Source organism: Haematobia irritans, chromosome 5 (assembly GCF_050003625.1).
Source record: "Haematobia irritans isolate KBUSLIRL chromosome 5, ASM5000362v1, whole genome shotgun sequence".
Lineage (NCBI taxonomy): Eukaryota > Metazoa > Arthropoda > Insecta > Diptera > Muscidae > Haematobia > Haematobia irritans.
Genome location: NC_134401.1, coordinates 115,701,524 through 115,729,287, shown reverse-complemented (window position 1 = coordinate 115,729,287; position 27,764 = coordinate 115,701,524). Strand labels below are relative to the sequence as shown.

Here is a 27,764-nt window from a genome sequence, read left to right as displayed (position 1 = left end):
CGACACGTATGGCACGATTCACCTTATTGCGCTCGCATATATCCTGTGCGCCATCTTTGGATTCAGGCCCCATTTAGAGTGAAGGAAGGTGGTCGTCAAACATCTCGTCAATTGGCCGAAAAAACGGACATCAGTGCAATGACAATCTTTAGAAGCGAGAGGATGAAGACGCCGCAGATATTTTTGGAGAGAGAGAGGCACCGAAGCCGAGTGTCAAGCAAGATCTTTATCCAGAACATATCCTGATCTGCGTTTGGACGGATTGGGATGACATGGTACACTGGGAAATGTTCGAATGAAAGGCCACTGTTAACATAGAACTCTACATTGCCCAATTTGCTCTTCGAACCCCAGAACCCATACAATTTCCTGAACTGACAGTAAATTCTCTTGAATATGGGTATACTTCTTTAAATCAAAAATGTTTTTCATTGCACTAAGGAAACTTTCAACCTTTCTTGAGTGTAATATTTAACATTTCCCAAGTTTTCATTCTAGATGTGGTTACCCATATTTCCATGATAAAGGGCTTTTTAAAAATTTATACATTCATCTCGTAAATACTCTTCGTGATGTATAGTAATATAAAATAATAACTTACCATCCAACCGGTGAACTAACAATGCTGGTAAATGGATCATCATTTGCATCATAAAAATCTTCTTCACCTTCACTACTCGAATAGGATGTTTCCGGTACAACAACCATAGCTAGGGGAGCTGTTGTCACTGCAAAGAGACCGACAAAAACAAAAAGAAAAAACATAAACAGGTAATCAAAATGGGAAACAAAATAAAAAGAGCAAATATCCTAGAAATATGTGTCAATGATGTCGTTGTTTTCGACATTGAACTGTGATTGTTGTCATGGAGCAATTGTAAAAGATCTATTCTTTCATACGTGACAGGATATAAAACCAATGTCAACTTTGAGTGTGGAATATGGCAAAGAGGTTCAGTCATTTATTGTGTAGAAAATATGACTGTAAAAGTAGTTAAAATTTACGGTCAATGTCTGAGAAAGTAGGACTTTACTCGTTTCTATTCGTCGAAATTAAGAACTGAACATGTATTGGAAGTAAAATGATTTCCTATAAATGTACCATACATTAAGAAAAGATAGTGCTACACCATTCCGGTGGGGGAGATTATGTGAGTGAAATTTCACTCGCATACACTCTTGAAGTGGAACTCCCCTACGGGAAATTCATCAACCCCAGGACCAGTATATGACTAGTCCCATTTTTTTTTCAAACGGTCCCATTGCCCACATTCCCGCCACTTCCGACCGTGAGGACCTCGTCCCCATAACGTAGGAACAGCGTACACACCACGTTAGGTTAGGTTAAAGTGGCAGCCCGATTAAGTTTCAGGCTCACTTAGACTATTCAGTCCATTGTGATACCACATTAACTAAAAGTACCTATTACATATGGGCACTTCTAGTTTTAACCGATAAACCTTCTCGATCATTTTCTTCTGTTGAACCAACCAGATTGTTCCAAAAACATTAGCTTAGCTTAACGTTTTCCAGGTCCGCCAGTATTCTAAATCTGTATGCCCCTAAAATTTGCTTCGCATCATAACAGCTCATACAATAGTAATTATACTTCGCGCCAATAGTTTTTGCAATATCGCCTATCAGGCAGCGACCTGTTATAGCAGATATCAGGAGTGACATCTGACGTCTCGAAACACTAGCATATCTAGTGTTCGGTTTAAGTTTAAATGGGGCCATATTTGCTTGGTGTCGTTACAACCCTTACAATTCTCCCATCGAACATTTGCCATCATAACAGCCTTCTCACGCAGTAAGAGCTTGCAGGTAGCCAGAGGCATACCAACAGATTCTAGTTCCCCTGGAATATGTAAGGTAGTTCCTAGCCTTGCTAGCTCATCTGCTTCGCAGTTCCCCGGTATGTTCCTATGGCCAGGCACCCATATTAGGTGAATATTGTGCTGCTTAGCCATCTCGTTGAGAGATTTGCGGCAGTCGATGGCCGTTTTCGAGTTAAGAAACATAGAATCCAAGGTTTTTATTTCAGGTTGACTGTCTGAGTATATATTAATGCCAAAATTTTTTGGAACATTACTTCTCAGCCAATTCACCACCTCTCTTATTGCTAATATTTCAGCCTGAAAAACACTACAGAGATTAGGTAATCTTTTCGCAATACGAAGTTCCAGATCTTTAGAATATACTCCGAAACCCACTCGTCCATCCAATTTGGAGCCATCAGTGTAGAAATCTATATATAGTTTATTCCACGGGGCCCGTGTGCATCACGCCTCACTGTTGGGAATTAGAGTTTCAAACTTTTTATCGAAAAGTGGTTTTGCCAGGGTGTAATCCACTACGTTAGGCACATCTGGCATTTCTTTGAGGACCGAACTATGACCGTACATTTTTTCCGACCACAGCGATAGCTCGCGCAACCGCACATCCGTTGTTGCAGCTGACTGTTTGGCCAAAATGTCTAAAGGCAATAGATGTAGCATGACATTAAGGGAGTCTGTTCCTGTCTTACTAAATGCGCCTGAGATACATAAGCTCGCCATACGCTGAACTTTATTTAAAAAAGTCGGTTTCTGAAGTGCCGGCCACCACACTACAACACCATATAGCATTATAGGTCTAACTACTGCCGTGTATAGCCAATGCACAATTTTTGGTTTTAGTCCCCACTATTTCCCTATTGCCTTTTTGCACGAGTACAAAGCTACCGTGGCTTTTCACGCCCTCTCTTCAATATTAAGCCTAAAATTCAGCTTCCTGTCCAAAATAACGCCAAGATATTTTGCACACTCACCAAAGGGAGTTTCAGTACCCCCTAAGGAAATGGGCCTAACCGTGCGAGTTTTGCGATCTTTGCAGTACATGACTAGTTCTGTCTTTGCAGGATTTACCCCAAAACCATTCTCTTTCGCCCATTTCTCAGTCATCCGGAGGGCTCTCTGTATAATATCTATGATTGTGGATGGGAATTTTCCCCTGACTGCTAAAGCAACATCAACTGCGTATGCCACCACTTTTATCTTTTCTTTTTCTAGGGAAACCCGAAGGTTGTTTATAGCAACATTCCAAAGAAGAGGCGATAGAACTCCTTCTTGGGGGAGTGCCTCTGTTCACATACCTTTGTATGTTTGCTTGTCGTAGTGTGGTCGAAATACGTCTCTTCATTAGAAGTTCGTCTAACAGCCTAAGTATACCTGGATCAACATTCAGAGTTGTCAGTCCATTTAATATCGAGCTCGGATGGACGCTATTGAACGCCCCTTCGATGTCTAGAAACGCCACGATTGTGTATTCATTGACAGATAGTGAGCTTTCAATAAAGCTGACTAGTTCATGTAATGCGGTCTCAGTAGACCGCCCTTCGAGTATGCATGCTGTCGTTTCGAGAGCAAACTTGAATAGACGCTAGTTCTAACATAAATATCTACCATCCTCTCCAGAATCTTAAGTAAGAATTAGGATAAGGTGATTGGTAGGAAATTCTTCGCACTCGAGTGAGAGGCTTTTCCCGCTTTAGGTATGAAAACGACTTTTGTTTCCCTCCACTTTCCAGGTATATATGCTAAGTTGATACATCCTGTATATATCGCCGACAACCAGCGGATAATTCTGTCAGTCACTGCTTGTAACTTCGCCGGATATATTACATTCCAAGACTAACTACTAACATATTCAACAAAAAAATGCTTTAGTTATCCAAATATGGTAAAATTCTGGACTTTATCACATCAATACTTAAATTAGTGTCAATAGATTGAATTAAAATTAATGCACATCCTACGAATAGGCTCTACCGAAGCATAATTCGAACGTAATCCTAGATATCAATTCCGAGCATGGAACATCACCACTAACTAGCCCAACATCGTCCGACGGCTCCTACACGGATGAAAAAGGCTGTTTTTCATATGTTTGGCTATAAACATTATATGTTTGGAACACAAATTTTTAAACACAATATTTTTGAGTGCAATCATATAATGTTCATAAACTAGCATAACATGTTTGGGACATATATGTTAATATGTTAGAACATATTATGTTTGGGACATAAAATGTTTGTAAATATAATATGCTTGGATGCAAACATATATTAATTTAGAAATAGCCTATAAACATATATGTGTTTAGTAGCTTGGAGCGCTATTTAACAGGGAGCGATATTGAATTAAGTTGGTGGTTGTTGCTTGTTATTACAAAATTAACATTTTATTTTCCCTTGGGCAATTGATCAGCTACTTCTTTGATCCTTACAAACTGTGTGGTCCGCTGTTCGAATCCCCGTCCGGCAAAAGGTAAAATTAAAATAAAAAAATCATACAATTGAATAATTTCTTCTACAATGTTTGTATTACAGAAAAAGGTGCTAAGAACTAAAAAATCTCGTGGAAGTGAGAAAGATGTGGGGGAATATACAATTGGGCAGAAACAAAATTTTGAGCATTCAGGTCGAAAACCTATGTTACCTGTTTATTTTCATAATTCATTATGATTGTAAATATATAAATAAATAAATAAAATTTTGAGCACAATATTGTTTGGGAGAATTTTTTTAAGCATATAATATTTTTGGGTGCAAAATGCTTCCAAACATATTATATGTTCACATAATAACATATTGTTTTTTGGAAGACAACATTATTGAATTTGGATGCAAAAATACAAAATGTTTGGAACTTAGACTACCCAAACATATATTGTTTAGACCAATATGCTTTCAAACATATTATATATTGAAAGAGATCAAACATATAAATGTTTGGGCAATACCCAAAAATGTATATGCTTGAAGCAAAATATGTTTGGGAGTATATGTTACAGAAGCGATTTTTTGTGAGCGTGTAGGAGTGGGTAAATGAATAAGCCTCAATCTAGAAGTGTAAGGAGGAAGAACAAAGTCACTGTTCCAATGTAGATGCCTCTGGTAAAAAGGTATGGAAGGGGCCGGTCACATGAATTTGTCATTGACGGGATAAATTTACACTTTAGAACACGACTTGAAATCATTCCAACGAAAACGTCCAAGGGCTGTTTAGTAGAATCAGTCTGAGACGACAGAATTGCAACAGAAAGGAAACAATTTTCGAATATATTAAGCAATAGATTCTTCAAATAACTGTTTTTTTTTCAGTAAATGTGTAGATAAAAAATGATTTTAATATCAAGAGAGTATAGAAATCGTGGACATTTAAAATTTGCGAAATTGGAGCACCGGTGCCAGTCATGTGACAGATCCGTCAATGGCAATTTGCACAAATTTCCCGGAGGATCTTTACACACGACGCCAAGGAAACTCTGGTGCTTCACAAACATTGTTGGGCAGCACTCAGTGATATGAGAGAAGTTCACGACTGTGGTATCACAATGGTGAATCCTGAAATATCGGACTTCCACCATAACTAACCTATTGGTTATTTTTCGGAAAAGGATTACATTAAAAGGCATGAACTTCATTTTAAAGAATAAAGATTTTCTTTTACATTAAAATTCACCTTTCTTTTTGCTCATAGTAGTATGTCCCCTGCATATGCCGAGTAGATCTACTTTCGGTAGCATGCCTCTTCCACAATAACGAGATCTATATGTCGTCTTATGAAAATATTGAATAAGGACAGAGCAAAGGACGGACAGATTGCTAGGGCTATATGTCTGCAACGTTCTACCAGTATTTGGGATTTGGATTTTTACCAAATTGGGCATATTTTTTGGGGATGGGGTCGAAATTTTTCAGTTATGGACTTGGTGGGAAATTTTTGTTTTTTTTTTTTGATTTTTTGTGGGGACTTTTTTGGATTTTTTGTGGGGACTTTTCCGAATCTCTTCAGTATAATAAATCTTAAATATTCTTAAAAACGGCTTAACAGGTACAGTGCATCCTAGTGTTGTAAATTTTGATTACTTTTGACTACTCGTTACTACTCGTTACTTTTCAATTGAGTACTCGTTACTACTCGTTACTTTTGTAAAAAAAAATTAAAAAAGACATTGTGGGCACTTTTTAATAATATCTTCCACTTTTTTAAATTTAAAAACAGTATAGAAAAGCAAATTACATTATCCAGTTTTATTCTAGTGTTCTAAAATGTGGTGTTGTAGATATATGGGTCTCGTTAGAAAAAGATTTTCACCAATCATTCAAATTTTTAGAGCCAATTTCGTATTCACTATTTGGAATTTTTTCGTCAGGGTATATCTAAATGGCATTGTGTATTACTGATGCTTGCAATTTGCAAACTTTTTAAATCCACCATTGACAGTGGATGAAAATATTTAGCGATCATTTTTATCGTGAGACCCAATGTTGAAATTTTCCAAGGGTTTTTGAATAAGCTTGGGTACCTTCTCTGAAAACAATTGGATTGAACCAGCTGAAATCAACGACATTATTATTCATACTATTCGCATGAGACGTGATCCATGTGATGCTTTAAATTATAGCTCCCACCTACACCCAATGCAAATTTTTTCAAATGCAAACGTTTTTAAGAAATCAGATAAATTTTTCACTTTGTTCAAAGGTGAAGCCATATATCCTTTTCGTGTTATTTTAACTGATAAAACGATTTTCGAAAACTTCAATTAATATTTTCCAAGAAGTCAAGAATTTTACTTCCAAACCGCCAACTTACTTACCGTCAGAAGAAAAAAACTGGCATTGAAGATATTGAGTACTCTTTTACTAGTAACGAGTACTCAAAAAATTAGTCAGTAACGAGTACTTGTAATCAAATACTCGTTACTTTCCCAACACTAGTGCATCCTCAAAATATGAAAACAGAAACTTTACTCCACGTCATTTATAAGGTGCAAATGTAGCATTTGGACTAGAAACGGACACATGCTTTTATTAGCGACCCAAGCGCTAATACCATTGTGATAAAAAAAAATGTGGAACGCTTCACGATTTTGCGTGTCATCCTTGCGCACGGTGATTTTTTAGCTTATCTTTTTGGCAACACTGGTTTAAACACCTAACGCACGTTTCGTATTTCACTGCCAAATATCTTCAGTTTGTACAATAATTTAATCATGGAGCGTCTTTCAAACGAATAACGTTTGCAAATTTTTTAATTTTATTTTGATAAGAAAGTTCATCGCGCGCTGCTTTTTGAAACTTTGTGTTCAGCGATGGGTACGTAAACAGAATGAGTATTCATTTCCATCATTTAAGAGCAGCTTTGATAAAATATTTAAGCACTCCACAGAAAAATATGGCCAGCGAACAATTGTTCAGTGCAGCGAGACGCTTTTTTTCGGAAAGAAGATAAGCTCTAAAAGAATATTATAAAACATGGACTGAAATTACGTTGAACATATAGGAATTGTGGCCTTTGATTGGTATTCTAACTAGGCATAACACACTTAAAAAACATATGGTAAGAATAGGCCTTAAAGATGATGACATTTGCCGATGGAAGTTACGGAGACTCGTACTGGCACTTCCTGTGCCAGTGACCCACATTATCCTTTAGAAGAAACAAGATACTTGTCTCCATTTTTCTTTCAGGTTTTCACAGATCTACGGGAGTGTAGCTTAAATACACATAATCGCCTTCTTCGGGGTCTCTGGTTGGATGTTTTAAGCAACTTCCGAGGACGGATAAATGGAAGTCCTTGAGCAACTTTCAAGAATACCATAATTTTAATTTTCTCATCATCACGAAGATGATGATGAGAAAAGTATCTCGAGGAATCACAATGGACCTGTAGTGATCCAAGTTGGCATCAATTCGATTCAATAATTGGTGTTATCCTCCATAACATATCTTAACCTAACCTAAACTTCATTGGTATTAAATTTCGTTTCGGAGGAATGATATACTTTTTTGTTGTTGTCTATTTATCTAAGTTTTACTTAGGGCATGGGAATATGTTTCATATTTTCGCAATACTATTAATCATATTTGTCTATGAACTTCAGTTGATCTGTTTAGAAAGCCATTTGCAGTTGACATTATTACGAAAGAATCGTCATCATTAATCATTCCAGGATTAACACTCATATGACAACGCAACTAAATCACTTCTAAATGGGATGTGAATTAAATGTCTATAAGTTGAAGACGGAGTAACATAGTGGGCTTCCCGGTATACACTCATTCAATGACACTCACTTAAAGACAAATTGAAACGAATTTCTTGCAATCCCGAGCAATCATGGTAAAATGGAAGAGACAATCTCATCTATCCATCAATTGAATCGAACATTTGCCATCCTAAATGTCCCCGACTTACTTATTGGGAATTTAGTAGTTGTCTCAAGGTTTTCTCGAAGCGTATTTATTCCTCTCCGGAAAATCACCAAATATTTATCTAATGTCACACATGTGTATGAAATGTCCTTTAGGCCTTGTGACAAATGATTGGCGGTAGGAACGAAAATGAGACAAGCAACCGTTACACAAACTTAACAATGTCACCAACTTAACAAAACTAAACACTAAGTTCACTTTGCATGACGTTTACAAATTTGCAAATCGAAAATTCACATTGGCATATGTCTCCTAAGAATTTTGCTCGCAAACAAATTATGCCATATATATATATATAGATGGGGTGGTGGTAGTACAACCAAAGGACTACGTAGAATGATTGGTGGTCAAGCGCATGTTCTCTACCACCATTGGGGGAATGCATTAGATATAGGTTCTTGCAAAATAATGACTTGCAATTGCAATGTAGAGCTAACAATTCTCAAAAAAAAAAAAAAAAAAAAAAAAACAGTAAATATGTGGGCTACCACAATAGAAAAATCAGTTCAATTGCCAAAACTGCGAACGGAAACAAAAACATTGACATATGAGAATGACTGTAGAAGATATGCCGAAGTAGGCATTTTTGGAAAATTCTAGTCCAGTTACTTAAGGGTATACCGGTAAAATTTCAATTTATTTTGGGTTTGTTAACTTTTGGTAGGTGTTTCAATGAATGAATAAAATGGAGAACGAAATACGTCGATGTTCATCCCTAAACTTGTCAGAGAAACAATTAGGAAAACATTGTATACATTTTTATAAAAAATTTTGTCAAAAATTTATTTCTATAGAAAATTTTGTCAAAATTTTATTTCTATAGAAAATTTTATTACCATAGAAAACTTTGTCAAAATTCTATTTCTATAGAAAATTTTGTCAAAATTTTATTTCTATAGAAAATTTTGTCAAAATTTTATTTCTATAGAAAATTTTGTCAAAATTTTATTTCTATAGAAAATTTTGTCAAAATTTTATTTCTATAGAAAATTTTGTCAAAATTTTATTTCTATAGAAAATTTTGTCAAAATTTTATTTCTATAGAAATTGTTGTCAAAATGTTATTTCTATAGAAAGTCTTGTCAAAATTTTATTTCTATAGAAAATTTTGTCAAAATTTTATTTCTATAGAAAATTTTGTCAAAATTTTATTTCTATAGAAAATTTTGTCAAAATTTTATTTCTATAGAAAATTTTGTCAAAATTTTATTTCTATAGAAAATTTTGTCAAAATTTTATTTCAATAGGAAATGTTGTCAAAATTTTATTTCTATAGAAAATTTTGTCAAAATTTTATTTCTATAGAAAATTTTGTCAAAATTTTATTTCTATAGACAATTTTGTCAAAATTTTATTTCTATAGAAAATTTTTTCAAAATTTTATTTCTATAGACAATTTTTTCAAAATTTTATTTCTATAGAAAATTTTTTTAAAATTCTATTTCTATAGAAAATTTTGTCAAAATTTTATTTCTATAGAAAATTTTGTCAAATTTTATTTCTATAGAAACTGTTGTCAAAATTTTATTTCTATAGTAAATTTTGTCAAAATTTTATTTCTATAGAAAATTTTGTCAAAATTTTATTTCCATAGAAAATTTTGTCAAAATTTTATTTCAATAGAAAATGTTGTCAAAATTTTATTTCTATAGAAAATTTTGTCAAAATTTTATTTCTATAGAAGATTTTGTCAAAATTTTATTTCTATAGACAATTTTGTCAAAATTTTATTTCTATAGAAAATTTTTTCAAAATTTTATTTCTATAGAAAATTTTTTCAAAATTCTATTTCTATAGAAAATTTTGTCAAAATTTTATTTCTATAGAAAATCTTGTCAAAATTTTATTTCTATAGACAATTTTGTCAAAATTTTATTTCTCATTTCGATAGAAAATTTTGTCAACATTTTATTTCAATAGAAAATTTTGTCAAAATCCATATTTTTAGATAAACGACTTGAATCTTGGGTAGTTTGTAGTCGGAATTATCTCGCCGTCGACGCTAACTGCTTGGGTACTTCTCCCGTCCATATAGTGAATCGTTTCGCTGAGGATTTGGTGGCGAATATTCTCAAATTTCTAGTAGTGGTAGATATATTCAGCAGGGTAGATATTTTTAATCGATTGCATATGTCATCAACAATGGGCCCGGATGCCATGACTGTACATTCGTCCGCATATGATCTCAATCTCAAAGCCGTCAGTAGGGTGTGCAATAGTGGATAGGTAAAGGTTAAACAGTGTCGGAGATATTACATCACCTTGGAAAACTGTTTCACTCTGGAGCCCTTACAGATAAAAAAGTAAAAATGAAGTGCCAGCCGCCGTCGAAAAAAATTGGTCGCCTTCTATGATATTCTATGGTGCATATAAGAGAGAATGTCTAGAGAAAAAATGGAAAAGAGACATATCGATCGGCGATTCAATTTGTTTTAAGTTAATCGATATTTTTATATTTTCTTCTATGCTATTAAATTACACGAAAATAACCATTTATCACAAGTGGCTACAAAATTACCCCTAGGGAAATTCTGGCTATATTTCTGAGTACTACTAACTTTATAAATCTCCATGTGGTCAGCCTTTTGAACTTGGCTTGAACGAGTTCCCTTAGCTTCGAGATGAAACAGCGAATCAGGCTATAATCATTGATATGAGAGAATTTGACTCTACCTCTTGTGAACTAGCAGTAAATAAGCTTAATGAAAAAGTTGCTGATTTAAACTTACAATTAGCTGTAACGGAATCGTCATCATCGCCCAATCCCGATTTTAGGATATTAATACTTGCTAAAGATGTGGGTGTGGCCGTCAGTGCAGTTTCGTGACTATTTTTCCCCATCACATTAGTGGGGCCATTATAAATGCCATTAATAGGATGCGCCATATTTTTGGCAATTTGTAGGCTGACAATGGAGTGTTTTATATGATCTAGCATAGCCTGCAAAGAGAAGATATAAGAAAATAATAAATAATGAGGGAAAAAAATGACAAAATTTTTTTTAGAATAATATACAAAAAACACGATTAAAACTGAAACAATGGTTTTGGAAATCTGGTATTCCAATGAGTACTGCTCGATTTCCCCTGCTGTTTTGCATACTATAGCGTTGTTACGGAATATTGTTTGGGCAAAGGCAATTACTGCCATATGACATTAATATAACACATACACAGATGTGGCAGCCGTTGACCGATGAGTAGGACCCCATCGATCAATCCGGCGCAAAGAACCCGCCGCCGTGGGACAGCCTTTTCAAGTCGTCTGCCCATGTCACTGCAATCTGTGAAAAGTTTTGCGGTGGAAATAAGGTTCTGTTATTGTTGTAAAAGTTTTTAACGTTGGTGAACTTCTCTCTTATCACTGAGTGCTGCCCGATTCCATGTTCAGCTCAATGACAAGGGAGCTCCTTTTTATAGCCGAGTCCGAACACGGTGGCACAGTTTTTAACGTAGTTTCATCCATTTTGTTCTATACTTAGTTAGTTCAATTAGTAGCCAGATCAAGAAACTCTGCGACAAGGATGGGGTGTGCCCAATGATCTGGTGGTGAGACGTGTAGGCTTAGCTGGGCAAGCGAAAAGATGACGAGTGTCATGTGACCCTTGATTACAGATGGGACACACGTCAGCTACGCTGCTATCAATCACTGATAAGTAGGAATTGAGGCGGATGAACTTGTCTGATCTTAGTTGGTCCAAAACTACCCTTGTCTGCCGTGGGAGGTCTCTCTCCTCCGGTGCTATGGGCGGTGGTCGAACTCCGAAAACAGGATTAACCTCTCACCGCTTCAGCTACAGTATCCTCATGAATCCTGTTCAGACTTGTCTGGTATGCTGCCTGATCTAGAGGCTCTCTTTTATAACGCTGGTTCTCAGCATTACTGGGTGGGATAATCCACCGCTGAAAAGCAGGAATCGAACCCACGACCTTGTGTATGCAAGGCGGGCATGCTAACCATTGCACACGGTGGCACAGTTTTTAACGTAGTTTCATCCATTTTGTTCTATACTTAGTTAGTTCAATTAGTAGCCAGATCAAGAAACTCTGCGACAAGGATGGGGTGTGCCCAGTGATCTGGTGGTGAGACGTGTAGGCTTAGCTGGGCAAGCGAAAAGATGACGAGTGTCATGTGACCCTTGATTACAGATGGGACACACGTCAGCTACGCTGCTATCAATCACTGATAAGTAGGAATTGAGGCGGATGCACTTGTCTGATCTTAGTTGGTCCAAAACTACCCTTGTCTGCCGTGGGAGGTCTCTCTCCTCCGGTGCTATGGGCGGTGGTCGAACTCCGAGAACAGGATTAACCTCTCACCGCTTCAGCTACAGTATCCTCATGAATCCTGTTCAGACCTGTCTGGTATGCTGCCTGACTCTCTTTTATAACGCTGGTTCTCGGTCTCTAGAAGAAGATCAACCCTTACATTCCTGGGTGGAGGTTGTCTATCCACAAGATGGTGGTTTGGATGACAACTTCGATAGCAACTCAAGAGGTACTGCTTTGAAAATAGTGCGGCTGAGGATTTGGTGGGAGATATTCTCAAATTTTTTTGCAGTGAAATAACTGGTAAGATCAGCGAGGTAGATTTCAATCGCTCGCAATGTCATCAACAATGGGCCGGGATGCCATGATTGTACAATCGTCCGCATATGATACAATCTCGACGCCGTCACGAGGGGGTGGAATCGAAGACAGGTAGAGATTAAATGGTGCCGGAGATATCACCCCACCCTGAGGAACTCCCTGTTTAACTCTACGGGGTTTTGACTTCTTGTCCCTGAATTCCACGTACGACTGGCGTCCGAACAGGTAATTCAGTACCTAACGCTTGGTTCCTGCCGGTAGGGACGTATTCTCGATGTCCTCGAATAGTGTGGCATGGTTGACCGTATCGAATGCCTTCGATAGGTCAAGCGCCACGAGGACCGTCCTATGACACGGCTTGGGCTGATTGAGTAGAATATTAATATGTGCTGAAATGGCATGCAAGGCTGTCATCGTACTATGTACCTTACGGAATCCATGTTGATGGTGGGCAGCTGGAAAATTCTCCACAAGGCTGGGGAGGAGTAGTGCCTCAAGTGTTTTGGCTACTGGCGAGAGAAGGGATATCGGTCTGTACGATTCGCCTTTACTCGAATCTTTGCCTGGTTTCAGTAGTGGAATCACCCTACCCATCTTCCAGATATCGGGTATAATGAGAGACTCCAAGGACAAATTGAGGAGTCTGGACAGGTACTCAACTCCCAATATTCCCAGATGCTTCAGCATTAGCATTGAAATTCCGTCGGGGCCCAGCGCCTTGCATGGTTTCGCGCTGTTGATGACATTGATAATGGTGAGAATTATAGGGAGGTGGTCTGATACCAATGAAATGACGGGTTGCCAGGAAACGTCATTTATCAGACCAGGCGACGGTAATGATAAGTCTGGCGAACTGCTGCAATCACCCATAATTCTCGTGGGGCCTGTTCGTTCACCATGCAAAATGTGGAGTCACCTATATTCTCTGCCAAAACTATGTCTCTCTGGTCATTACCTAGGAGAGAATGCCAAAGTTCATGTTGGGTATTAAAGTCTCCTAGCACCAATCGGGTATGCCCGCACAACAGCCACTCAATGTTTGGGCTATAACCTGGAGCACAGCTACCAACCGGCGGTATATATACGTTGTATAGCTCTATCTCGGCAGCCTCAGGCTTGACTGCTACCCCCATACATTCCATATACGCCTCACCGGATAGACAAGCACAACCCAGCAATATAAGGTTGGATCTACCTTATCTACAGCACGAGATCGAGCTCTACAAAAAAGAGCCTCAAGATCTGGCAGCATTACAGGCAGGCCTGAACAGGATTCATCAGGACACTGTAGTTGACGGAGTGAGAAGCTACAAGCTTAATCCTGTTCTAGGATTCTGAACACCGCCCATAGCACCGGAGGAGAGAGACCTCTCCCGGCACACTAGGGTAGTTTTGGCCAAACTAAGATCAAGCAAGTCACGCCGCCTCAATTTCCTACCTGTGACTAATAGCAGCGTAGCTGACATGTCTTCCGTCAAGGGTCACATGACACGCGTCACCTTTTTCTCGAAATTTATCATTAAGACAGCGCCAATGAAACAATTTCATAACTATAATGAATGTTTTCATTATTGTAATGAATTTGTTATTAGTCGAAAGACAATTTCATACTATTAATGACATTTTGTCATTATCTTAATGTATAATTTTCACTATTTCAAGGAAAAATGTGATTGGCTCAATTTTAATGAAATTTTCTTTGTGTGTACTAGAACGTACTTTGGTTATTTTCCAGTCATACGAAGACTTCATAGTACAATATATCAAACGGTCATAGTGCAAAAAAAATTTCCAAATTGTAAATATTAGAAAATAAAAGTGTAATAAAAATATGGTGATTTTTTTAAATTTCCAAAGCAATGCAGGAGCCGAAAACGGGGTTTTTAAGCTTTACGACAAACCCTTGTAAAATCATTGGAGATAATCCAAATATTAACTCCTTACAGATCACAAGTTGGGGATCAAAATCAGTTTTTGGAAACTCTTTTTTTTTAGGGGTATCTTTGAAGAAAGATACCAAATGTTGATATGTGATCCTTTTATGGTTTAGTATCAAAACAACTTTAAATTGCGAGAATCTTGTTCTCGTGATGTAAATGAGTGATTCTTGACAATTCTTTCGTCTCAAGGCGATTGTAAAAAAGAAAATATTTCCTATAAACCTTATAATCAACAATTCAAGTTGACAATAATAGCCTTAATTATTGAAGTCAGATTTACGTTAATATATACTCCTTCAAGGTTGTCGTCATATTCCTTTCTACAATCCGAATGTCGTCCACACAGAATTCGTTTCACCCTATTATAGCATCATATATGATATTTACTATTAATTCCCATTTTCCATATTGGTTACACACTATGGTCTACAGGCATAGGCACAAAACACATGTGTATAGCAGCTCATTATTTCTCATGACCCTTGGCAAGGCTATTTATGGAAATATTGTTCGAATGCTACTGCTCATATTGTTGACTTTAAGTTTTTTTCCTGCCCACACCACGAATTTGACCCCAAAATTCTTCTTCTCCATTTCTACGTTCTATTCGCTCTCTTTATCATCTCATGTCTTTCGTTTAGAGGACTGAACTGAATGAATACGATATCATAATCGAATGGCATACAGGCTTGTCCCCAAAATTGCACACAATGTGTGCCAATTAACAGGTGTCGGTTTCAGTGGGTGGGATTAATATGCTATACCTACCATAGTCCTTACAATGTATCAATGAAATAGGCGGAAGTGTTCATAGAAGATAAGGATTACATATCCAGGAATTCATTTGTAGTAAACAAGTAACCTATGTGAAGGGCAAGGCAAGTGTCTTGGATAATATTCAGGCATATGGAAACCTCAAAATTTGGCACAATTAAATGTAGACAAGTCCCAAATGTGGAAAATTTCATGAGACTGAAATCACAGATTTCATGGACAAGAATGGTATTCTCATTGCCGCGCTTCATATAGCAGCGGTTCAGGAAGCAATAGCTTCCTACCAGTGCAGCGTTGTGCTGGAGACTATCACCTGTCAACGATGTTGAGAGACGGCTGTCTAAAGACCACGTCGATGCTATCTGAGCGAAGATCTCACATCTCCAGGTATTTCTGAACCCGGCAATTAAAGATGTCGGCACAAATTGTGGATATTCGCCTCACACAACTGTGCAGCTCTTCGCGTGTCCTGCAAAAGCAACAGATTTGACACCTACTTCACTCTAGATATACACTAATTCAACAAATTCTGAGTTCGTTAAAAAAATTTGTTCCTGATCGGGTTCAAGCGTAACAGTGCGATTGACAGTAATACATATATATTTTATTAACAGCGAATTATATTGTTTTACAAGTCACCAAAACCATTAACGTCTGAGTTCGAATCTACAATGGACTGACAAGGAAAATTCTGAAATCACAGATTTCACTGAATAGAAAAGGGTATTCTCATTGCCGCGCTCCAGTTGGAATGGTATCTCTGGATTATCCTGCTACTCTGTTCTAAGGCAGGAAAGAGAAGGGAATGCCGGTGGGGGAATAGCCTTCATTGTCCATGATTCTGTGAGATACAGACCCATGCCATTTATCACGACTGTGTGCTAATCTTATATATTCCTTCCCGATTCCAAACTATCCTGTTAAACGACAAGAATGCTCATCTTGACCGTTGGGACTCAGAACTTGGATGTGACGCCAGAGAAGAACAGATTGCGGATCAGGAAGATGACACAGATTTCTGTGTGTTAAATGAAGACCAACTGAATCGCATACCGAAGATCTCCGCACGCCACCATGGTTAACTCAGACTTTATGTCATGTAGACATAGCCTGAACTCTGACCACCTCCCGACCGCAATGAAAATTTATCTAGGGACAGACACCGTTATTCCAGAGAAAAGAACGTTTATGAGTTTAACACTGCCAACATCAGCGTAAGTCTTGAAGGGAATTTCTTCATGTACGTCTTGAAGAGGGCATGCAACAGATGTATACCAGCTAGTTGGATCCCGAACATCCGTCCGAATTTCCTTATGGAAGCATCTAGGTTAGCAGATAAGAGGAACAAGATCCGGAAAGTTTTCGATCCACTTGATTGCAGAATTCCGAGTCTCGCTAATGAGATCGACCGGCTTGGGGCCACCCATAAGCGACAAATGTCGTACAAGCATTTGGGGGAGTCCGATCTTGAATCCAGACGGTTGTGGTCTACGATTGGGAACGTCTCGAGTCCCAACCGGATAAACTGCATGTCGATTTCGTTTGTGGGGAGTATGCAACTCCAAAGGACGATATCCGTGTAACGAATGCTTTCTGAAGATAATTCGTCGAGCACCCCCAGACAGAGCGTGTAAGCAGAAGGCTAAGGCGAGTCCTCTGTGCACTTAGACCGGACAGCCAGGAATGTGTGATCCAAGCAGGCAGACAGTCTTATGTGTAATTCACACGGACGAAGAAGACTGTTTTTCATATGTTTAGGTGTAAAAATTATATGTTTGGAACTCAAATTTTTAGCACATTTTTTTGAGTGCAAGCATATAATGTTCACAATTGAATGATTAAAAAATGCAGTTTTGAAAAACATTGTCAGTGTTTAGATTAGTCGATTAACTATTGGGGCCTTAAAAAATGATATGCTTAGGATGAAACATATCATGTTTGCACAGTACAAACCTTTTTTTGGTTGAACAAATTCTGAACATACATATACTTGAAGCAGAATAGGTTTGGGAGTATATGTTACAGATAAGATTTTTTTTAGGGTGGAGGAGGAATAAACAAGGTGTACCTCAAAGCGGAGTGCTGCCCAACTCCGTTTTTACTTTTACGTGGAGCTCCTCTTCCGCCATAAGATTTCCACCTGATAACCTTTCTGGCCACCATTTCATATGTCTGAGTGTAAAAATTATATGTTTGGAACTCAAATTTTTAAACACACTATTTTTAAGTGCAAGCATATAATGTTCATAAAATGGCATAACATGTTTGCGACATATATGTTAGTAAGTTAGAACATATTATGTTTGGGACATAACATTTTTGTAAATATAATATGTTTGGATGAAAACATATATTAATTTAGAAATAGTCTATAAACATATATGCGTCTAGGAAGAGAAACCTAGAGGGTAAGCTGCAAGTAAAAGTATGGAGGTAATCAATTGGCGCCTTAAACATATATATATACAAAGAAAATTTCATTAAAATTTTTACTACCAGTGTATGGGTGAAACATAATATGTTTGAATACAAACAATATTTTGTTTGGGCTAATCCTGAAAATATATATCCTTGAAGCAAAATGTGTATATGTGGCTATATGTTATAGAAGAGATTTTTTTCTGAGGGTGTGGAGCTTAATATCAACATTAGTGTCCAGAGCATTCCCATATGCAAGAACCCTAGGGTTCGTTTGATAGTTTGTTTCTTTTTGTAGAGCATGCGGAAATGGTTGCAAATAACGCTTGTAGTAGATACATTAGCGTGGCTAGACAATTTTCCTAGGGGGGGCTATAGTCCCCCTAGCTAAAAATTGGTGGACTGAAGTTATAGGTGCAATTAATGATTTATTTTATAAAAATAAATAAAAATTCAGACTTCAGCATAAATAGACAATTAATTTATAATAAAGCAGCTAAAAGTAGTTCAACACTTTTGCCCAGCAAAAAAATTGGAAGTTGTTATAAAGGCACAACTTTAAAACACCTCCCAAAAATGTCCTCACAAAGAAAAAAATTATTTTAACTTCACAGGAAGTGTTTTAATTCATTTTTATACCCTCCACCATAGGATGGGGGGTATATTAACTTTGTCATTCCGTTTGTAACACATCGAAATATTGCTCTAAGACCCCATAAAGTATATATTCTGGGTCGTGGTGAAATTCTGAGTCGATCTGAGCATGTCCGTCCGTCCGTCTGTTGAAATCACGCTAACTTCCGAACGAAACAAGCTATCGACTTGAAACTTGGCATAAGTAGTTGTTATTGATGTAAGTCGGATGGTATTGCAAATGGGCCATATCGGTCCACTTTTACGTATAGCCCCCATATAAAAGGACCCCCAAATTTGGCTTGCCGTTCCTCTAAGAGAAGCAAATTTCATCCGATCCGGCTGAAATTTTGCTACAAATTACTTAAATTATGCCGGAAAAATGCTAATTCCATTCTAGAAAAATTGCGAATTTTTGAAAATATTTTAGGTCAAACGTTCCCATTTCCCATTATTTATTTGAGAAAATATCACAAAATTTTTTAATTCACATTCAAAACACTGAATTCGGATCACACCTTAAGACTGATGCAAATTCAGTGCAACGGTTGAAAGGGTGGGCGTCCGTCCTATGACATACCCATCTTAAATTCATCGCTTCTGCACCAATTTTGCACCACTTCCGGACACAAAAAGATCAGTTTCTTTGCTTTTTTAGCGATGCTTTAGTTATTAAACTAAACATAGATTTACGAACTTAAATCATATGTTCAACCACAGTTTTATTTCATAAATATCAGACTTCAAACATTCACTTATATAAAAATAAAACTATATATTGCCAACTGCTACCATGGAAATCTTTAGCGGAACTTTGTGCGGTTGTATTTACTTCTTTAATATTATATAAAAGCAATGAAAAATTGTAAATAGGTTTTTAAATTCTGGGGGGGCTAAATTTTTTCTTACTCCCCAGAAGCCTTCCTACGCTTATGAGTAGATACAAGATCCTGAACACATTGGCTGATAGCACATGGGCAAAAGATAAAGAAACGATTCAAAAGGCCTATGAGTTATTTGGTCGTCCCCTTATCGAGAATGCGGCGGCACTGAGGCCGGCACATGCGGCACCGATTCAGAAAGCTATAGCATTCTACCAATGCAGCGTTATACTGGATGGAGAACTACCACCTGTCAACGATAACGAGAGACGGCTGACGGTGACAGCAAAGATCTGGCATCTCCAGGTATTTGAACAGTTATCTCCCCCTTCTGAACCCGGCAATTAAAGTTGTCTGCCCAAATTCATTCATTCACATTCGCCACATGCAAAACAATCTAAGCGCCCTTAATTAGAAACAATCCATTGAATAAAAAATATAATTAACTTATTTTACAGTATTCTGAATTTCCTCCTTCCTTAGTCAAACATACATTATACATTATATTTTTATATTCTACCTGTCAATATATTGCAATTGCATATCGTATATTTGTTTCCGAGTAAATTAAGAATGCATTTTAATAACATGCAAATGTAAATTTAATTAATGTACAATTAATTGTGCAAATAAAATGTATTCGGTTCAATTGTATACTCAAAAACGTTATTTACCTGCAGACTAATTGGTGAACTTTTCTATTTTTTAGTTCGAATTCTACCCGATTCTTCAACCATAAGCGACATCCCTAAGAACAAGTATTTTACAAGAGTAAAAAGCATTAGCGTATCTAGGGGTCCTGGGTGGGCTAAAACATCCCCAAGAAAATTTTAAGCCCCCAGAATATTTATCGGTAGAATTTGTTTTAGTCGTCATGCCTTTTAATTCCAAAACCTTATTTTATGTATACCGTAAAAAACTTTTAAAGGAACGGGCAAACAAATTAAAATCTAGCACGTGAGTTTGTGAATCGAAATAAGATCCAGATATATAAACCTGAGAAATAAGCATATTTGGGGAATGCAAAAATCGTAAAAAGACATCAGGCGAATACCACACGAAAAAACTTAATTTCTTTTCTGGGAAACGAAAATTTAGACCAACGATGTATTCAATAATTGGTGAATTTTTTTTAATTTCGTTGAGGACGGTACCCGTCCATATATTTGGTTCGCAATATTGGGTAGAAAAAGTAATTGTTTCAAAATTAATTTTCTTTAATAATTACTCTACGGGAAATCGGTGTAAATTAACACTGACGGACCCATCAGGACTAGGGCCGTTGTTCCAGTTAACCAAAAATTTTTTAAAATTTTCAAATAATTTATTAAATTCTATGCTGAGACTGGTCCATACACACCAGGAACTAGTCTCGTACCGGTCCTGGGGTTGATCCATTTCCCATAGGGTAATTTTAAAGAAAATAAACTTTTTGAATTGGAACTTTGGAGCATTCCGCTTTCAAGTTACAATAAAATTTACCGAAAATATATAACTTTATTGTTTTACTGATTCTTTTTCGATTTTAGTAACCAAGCTCGAACTTAGGTTAGGTTAGGTTAGGTGGCAGCCCGATGTATCAGACTCACTTAGACTATTCAGTCCATTGTGATACCATATTGGTGAACTTCTCTCTTATCACTGAATGCTGTCCGATTCTATGTTAAGCTCAATGACAAGGGAACTCCTTTTTATAGCCCGAGTCCGAACGGCGTTCCACATTGCAGTGAAACCACTTAGAGAAGCTTTGAAACCCTCAGAAATGTCACCAGCATTACTGAGGTGGGATAATCCACCGCTGAAAAACTTTTTGGTGTTCGATCGAAACAGGAATCGTACCCACGACCTTGTGTATGCAAGGCGGGCATGCTAACCATTGCACCACGGTGGCTCCCGTGCTTGTACTTAGTATCTACCACCGGAAAAGGTACGAAATTTCAAACAAGCAAAGTTTTCTCCTGGTGCTCAAAAATAGATTTAAAAGTTAAGAGGCAATCGTTGAATCACTTATTATAGCAGCAAGCTTATTTGCTTAAGAAAGTGGAATTTCATTTGTCCAAAATATTGTTCCGGTGGAAAGTATTTTTTCTTTGGGTTTAGATATGAGAATCCTATTTTCTCTATGTCGTTGTGGTTGGGTCGTGGATTGAACTCCCAAAAATGATTTTGCTTTTGCTCACTTAAGTACAATTTGGATAGTTGAAGCCAAAGATTTCTTGTCCTTAAAATACGAATGCGAGTTTTGCCTAACATAGAAGACGCATGTGTTCGATATAAAATTTTTTCCTTGTCCAAAAGTCCATAAAATATACAATGAAGTCGTTTCGGCTTAGCAAAATTTCAAAAATTGATTTACCCCAAATGCTTAATTCATAAGCTAAAGATCCTACAGCATTCAAATTTACAAGGTTAGGCATTCAGCCAAAAATCGATCTCCGAAGCCCGACTCGCTACATATAGTTAAATTAGCCGATAAATCTCTATTTTGTCGTCAGAGACATAATAATTTATCCCAAAAAGATATATGACATAGGGTAATCTTCCATGATCGTTTTGATTGCATGCAAACGTTTATGCCCTGTTCCAATGTTACCAGGTGTGGTTTGAGCCTTCCCCCCCAAATTTTAAGAAAAAAAAACCCTAAATTGTTCTAATTTTTTCAAAAACCCCCAACAATTTTTTTAGAACATAAATACGTACAAAATGGGTTTCCAAATGTTGAGAAAAAGTACTGTTAAACAACATAATTCAAAAAAAATTGGAAAAATAATAATAAACAAAAATAAAACTCAGTAAATATATAGAAAATTCCTAAATCGTCTGCAGTTCTAGTGTACAAATTGTGCAATAAGTTATTTAGGAACTTGGTTGACCTTCCGCATCTGTTTTTCTCCAAATTCATGACAGAATTGTTCCGAATTTGGTTGAGAATATATCAAATGTAAAACCCTAAATTTGGGGGAAACCCTCAACCTGGCAACCAACCTTTCTCAAACAAACAAACTAATCTATCAAAAATAGAAAAATTCATTTGAATCCGAGAGACTGCTTTTCTTTAGAAAATGGTTTCGTACGATTACACAGGCACAGGACATTGGTCAATATCATATTATGACTGAATTAAATTTTGAGAATCAATAAACTAAGGAGAAATTTGGTTTTTGTATTCAATTGACAATTATAATTTTAAAATTCCTATACTATTTTAAAACTCACACTTGCGTTATCCTGTAATGATTTACATTTGGCCTTTTCATCTGGATCCGCTATATCGTTGATACGCCTTTCTAATGTCTGTAATGTAAAGAAATTTAATTAAAACCATGAATTTATTGTGCTTAGCCATTGCAACTTACATTTGTTTGTTCAATCATTAGTTGCAAATAAGCATCTGCCTCAGAAACGCGTCTACCAAATATCTCTAAATAGTTTGCCCTTCTATTTGTCAGATCCTTATTGTAGCCACCAAGGTAGAATGCACTTTGATTTTCCCACAGGCGAGAGCGATTTGCATGTCGTTGAATTGTGTCCTCCAAACGACGCACCCATTTTTCACGTTCCTCACTGTGCTGAGCCTGAAAGTAATCGGATCGGAGAGGGAGAATAATTAATGTTGGAAATGGTTGGTGGTCTCTAAGAAAGGGAGTAGCCTATTATACAGTTGGTAGAATTCTACAAAACATGGTAAATTTTTTACTGTTTGGTAGATTGGTAGAATTTTTGATGTTTTGGTAGATTTTGCAAAATATACCTCTCCAACTAAGAGGAACATAAATTTTCTATAGAAATAAAAATTTGACAAAATTTTCTATAACAATAAAATGTTGACAAAATTTTCTATAGAAATTAAATTTTGAAAAAATTTTCTATAGAAATAAAATTTTGACAAAATTTTCTATAGAAATAAAATTTTGACAAAATTTTCTATAGAAATAAAATTTTGACAAAATTTTCTATAGAAATAAAATTTTGACAAAATTTTCTATAGAAATAAAATTTTGACAACATTTTCTATAGAAATAAAATTTTGACAAATTTTTCTATAGAAATAAAATTTTGACAAAATTTTCTGTAGGAATAAAATTAAAAACAAAAAAATATAGAAATACAATTTTCAGAAAATTTTCTATATATTCAATATCTTTAAAAATTGAAATTTTCGTGTTGGGTCATAAATTTAAACAAAATTTTCTATAGAAATAAAATTTTGACAAAATTTTCTATAGAAATAAAATTTTGACAAAATTTTCTATAGAAATAAAATTTTGACAAAATTTTCTATAAAAATAAAATTTTGAAAAAATTTTCTATAAAAATAAAATTTTGACAAAATTTTCTATAGAAATAAAATTTTGACAAAATTTTCTATAGAAATAAAATTTTGACAAAATTTGCTATAGAAATAAAATTTTGACAAAATTTTCGATAGAAATAAAGTCTTGACAAAATTTTCGATAGAAATAAAATTTTGAAAAATTTTTCTATAGAAATAAAATTTTGACAAAATTTTCTATAGAAATAAAATTTTGACAAAATTTTCTATAGAAATAAAATTTTGACAAAATTTTCTATAGGAATAAAATTTTGACAAAATTTTCTATAGGAATAAAATTTTCTATTGAATAAAAAGTTGACAAAATTTTCTATAGAAATAAAATTTTGACAAAATTTTCTATAGAAATAAAATTTTGACAAAATTTTCTGTAGGAATAAAATTAAAAACAAAAAAAATATAGGAATACAATTTTCAGAAAATTTTCTATAAATTCAATATCTTAAAAAATTGAAATTTTCGTGTTGGGTCATAAATTTAAACAAAATTTTCTAAGAAATAAAATTTTGACAAAATTTTCTATAGAAATAAAATTTTGACAAAATTTTCTATAGAAATACAATTTCGACAAAATTTTCTATAGAAATAAAATTTTAACAAGATTTTCTCTAGAAATAAAATTTTGACAAAATTTTCTATAGAAATAAAATTTTGACAAAATTTTCTGTAGAAATAAAATTTTGACAAAATTTTCTATAGAAATAAAATTTTGACAAAATTTTCTATAGAAATATAATTTTGACAAAATTTTCTATAGAAATAAAATTTTGACAAAATTTTCTATAGAAATAAAATTTTGACAAAATTTTCTATAGAAATAAAATTTTGACAAAATTTTCTGTAGAAATAAAATTTTGACAAAATTTTCTATAGAAATAAAATTTTGACAAAATTTTCTATAGAAATAAAATTTTGACAAAATTTCCTATAGAAATAAAATTTTGATAAAAATTTTCTATAGAAATAAAATTTTGAAAAATTTTCTATAGAAAATTTGAGCAAAATTTTCTACAGAAATAGAATTTTGAAAAAATTTTCTATAGAAATAAAATTTTGACAAAATTTTCTATAGAAATAAAATTTTAACAAAATTTTCTATAAAAATAAAATTTTGACAAAATTTTCTATAGAAATAAAATTTTGACAAAATTTGCAATAGAAATAAAATTTTGACAAAATATTCTATAGAAATAAAATTTTGACAAAATTTTCTATAGAAATAAAATTTTGACAAAATTTTCTATAGAAATAAAATTTTGACAAAATTTTCTATAGAAATAAAATTAAAAAAAAAAAAAAATTTCATAGAAATAAAATTTTGACAAAATTTTCTATAGAAATAAAATTTTGACAAACTTTTCTATAGAAATAAAATTTAAAAAAAAATTTCCATAGAAATAAAATTTTGACAAAATTTTCTATAAAAATAAAATTTTGACAAAATTTTCTATAGAAATAAAATTTTGACAAAATTTGCTATAGAAATAAAATTTTGACAAAATATTCTATAGAAATAAAATTTTGACAAAATTTTCTATAGAAATAAAATTTTGACAAAATTTTCTATAGAAATAAAATTAAAAAAAAAATTCCATAGAAATAAAATTTGGCAAAATTTTCTATAGAAATAAAATTTTGACAAAATTTTCTATAGAAATACAATTTTGACAAAATTTTCTATAAAAATAGGGAGCCACCGTGGTGCAATGGTTAGCATGCCCGCCTTGCATACACAAGGTCGTGGGTTCGATTCCTGCTACGACCGAACACCAAAAAGTTTTTCAGCGGTGGATTATCCCACCTCAGTAATGCTGGTGACATTTCTGAGGGTTTCAAAGCTTGTCTAAGTGGTTGCACTGGAATGTGGAACGCCGTTCGGACTCGGCTATAAAAAGGAGGTCCCTTGTCATTGAGCTTAACATGGAATCGGGCAGCACTCAGTGATAAGAGAGAAGTTCACCACTGTGGTATCACAATGGACTGAATAGTCTAAGTGAGCCTGATACATCGGGCTGCCACATAACCTAACCTAACCTAACCTAACCTAACCTATAAAAATAAAATTTTGAAAAAATTTTGACAAAATTTTCTATAGAAATAAAATTTTGACAAAATTTTCTATAGAAATAAAATTTTGACAAAATTTTCTATAGAAATAAAATTTTGACAAAATTTTCTATAGAAATTAAATTTTGACAAAATTTTCTATAGAAATAAAATTTGGCAAAATTTTCTATAGAAGTAAATTTTTGACAAATTTTTCGATAGAAATAAAGTTTTAACAAATTTTTCTATAGAAATAAAGTTTTAACAAATTTTTCTATAGAAATAAAATTTTGACAAATTTTTCTATAGAAATAAAATTTTGAAAAATTTTTCTATAGAAATAAAATTTTGACAAATTTTTCTATAGAAATAAAATTTTGACAAATTTTTCTATAGAAATAAAATTTTGACAAAATTTTCTATAGAACTAAAATTTTGACAAAATTTTCTATAGAAATAAAATTTTGACAAGATTTTCTATAGAAATAAAATTTTGACAAAAATTTCTATAGAAATAAAATTTTGACAAAATTTTCTATAGAAATAAACTTTTGACAAAATTTTGTATAGAAATAAAATTTTGACAAAATTTTCTATAGAAGTAAAGTTTTGACCAATTTTTCCATAGAAATAAAATTTTGACAAAATTTTCTATAGAAATAAAATTTCGACAAAATTTTCTATAGAAGTAAATTTTTGAAAAATTTTTCGATAGAAATAAAGTTTTAACAAATTTTTCTATAGAAATAAAGTTTTAACAAATTTTTCTATAGAAATAAAATTTTGACAAATTTTTCTATAGAAATAAAATTTTGAAAAATTTTTCTATAGAAATAAAATTTTGACAAATTTTTCTATAGAAATAAAATTTTGACAAATTTTTCTATAGAAATAAAATTTTGACAAAATTTTCTATAGAACTAAAATTTTGACAAAATTTTCTATAGAAATAAAATTTTGACAAGATTTTCTATAGAAATAAAATTTTGACAAAAATTTCTATAGAAATAAAATTTTGACAAAATTTTCTATAGAAATAAACTTTTGACAAAATTTTGTATAGAAATAAAATTTTGACAAAATTTTCTATAAAAGTAAAGTTTTGACCAATTTTTCCATAGAAATAAAATTTTGACAAAATTTTCTATAGAAATAAAATTTCGACAAAATTTTCTATAGAAATAAAATTTGGACAAAATTTTCTATAGAAATAAAATTTGAGCAAAATTTTTTACAAAAAAATATAATTTTGACAAAATTTTCTATACAAATAAAATTTTGACAAAATTTTCTATAGAAATAAAATTTTGACAAAATTTTCTACAGGAATAAAATTTTGACAAATTTTTCGATAGAAATAAAGTTTTAACAAATTTTTCTATAGAAATAAAGTTTTAACAAATTTTTCTATAGAAATAAAATTTTGACAAATTTTTCTATAGAAATAAAATTTTGAAAAATTTTTCTATAGAAATAAAATTTTGACAAATTTTTCTATAGAAATAAAATTTTGACAAATTTTTCTATAGAAATAAAATTTTGACAAAATTTTCTATAGAACTAAAATTTTGACAAAATTTTCTATAGAAATAAAATTTTGACAAGATTTTCTATAGAAATAAAATTTTGACAAAAATTTCTATAGAAATAAAATTTTGACAAAATTTTCTATAGAAATAAACTTTTGACAAAATTTTGTATAGAAATAAAATTTTGACAAAATTTTCTATAGAAGTAAAGTTTTGACCAATTTTTCCATAGAAATAAAATTTTGACAAAATTTTCTATAGAAATAAAATTTCGACAAAATTTTCTATAGAAGTAAATTTTTGACAAATTTTTCGATAGAAATAAAGTTTTAACAAATTTTTCTATAGAAATAA

General features: G+C 33.8%; 1 protein-coding gene across 1 annotated transcript in view; it reads right to left on the bottom strand.

The window, feature by feature from the left end:
• The window catches only part of LOC142237669 (oxysterol-binding protein-related protein 9-like), an 85,414-nt gene that overhangs the window by 35,056 nt on the left and 22,594 nt on the right, over positions 1-27,764 (bottom strand). Inside the window, exons 3-6 of the mRNA XM_075309063.1 lie at positions 22,859-23,077; positions 22,719-22,796; positions 10,997-11,207; positions 602-728 (exon numbers count right to left, since the gene is read on the bottom strand). Coding sequence (XP_075165178.1) covers positions 602-728; positions 10,997-11,207; positions 22,719-22,796; positions 22,859-23,077 — 635 coding nt within the window. The remainder of the gene's footprint in view (positions 1-601; positions 729-10,996; positions 11,208-22,718; positions 22,797-22,858; positions 23,078-27,764) is intronic.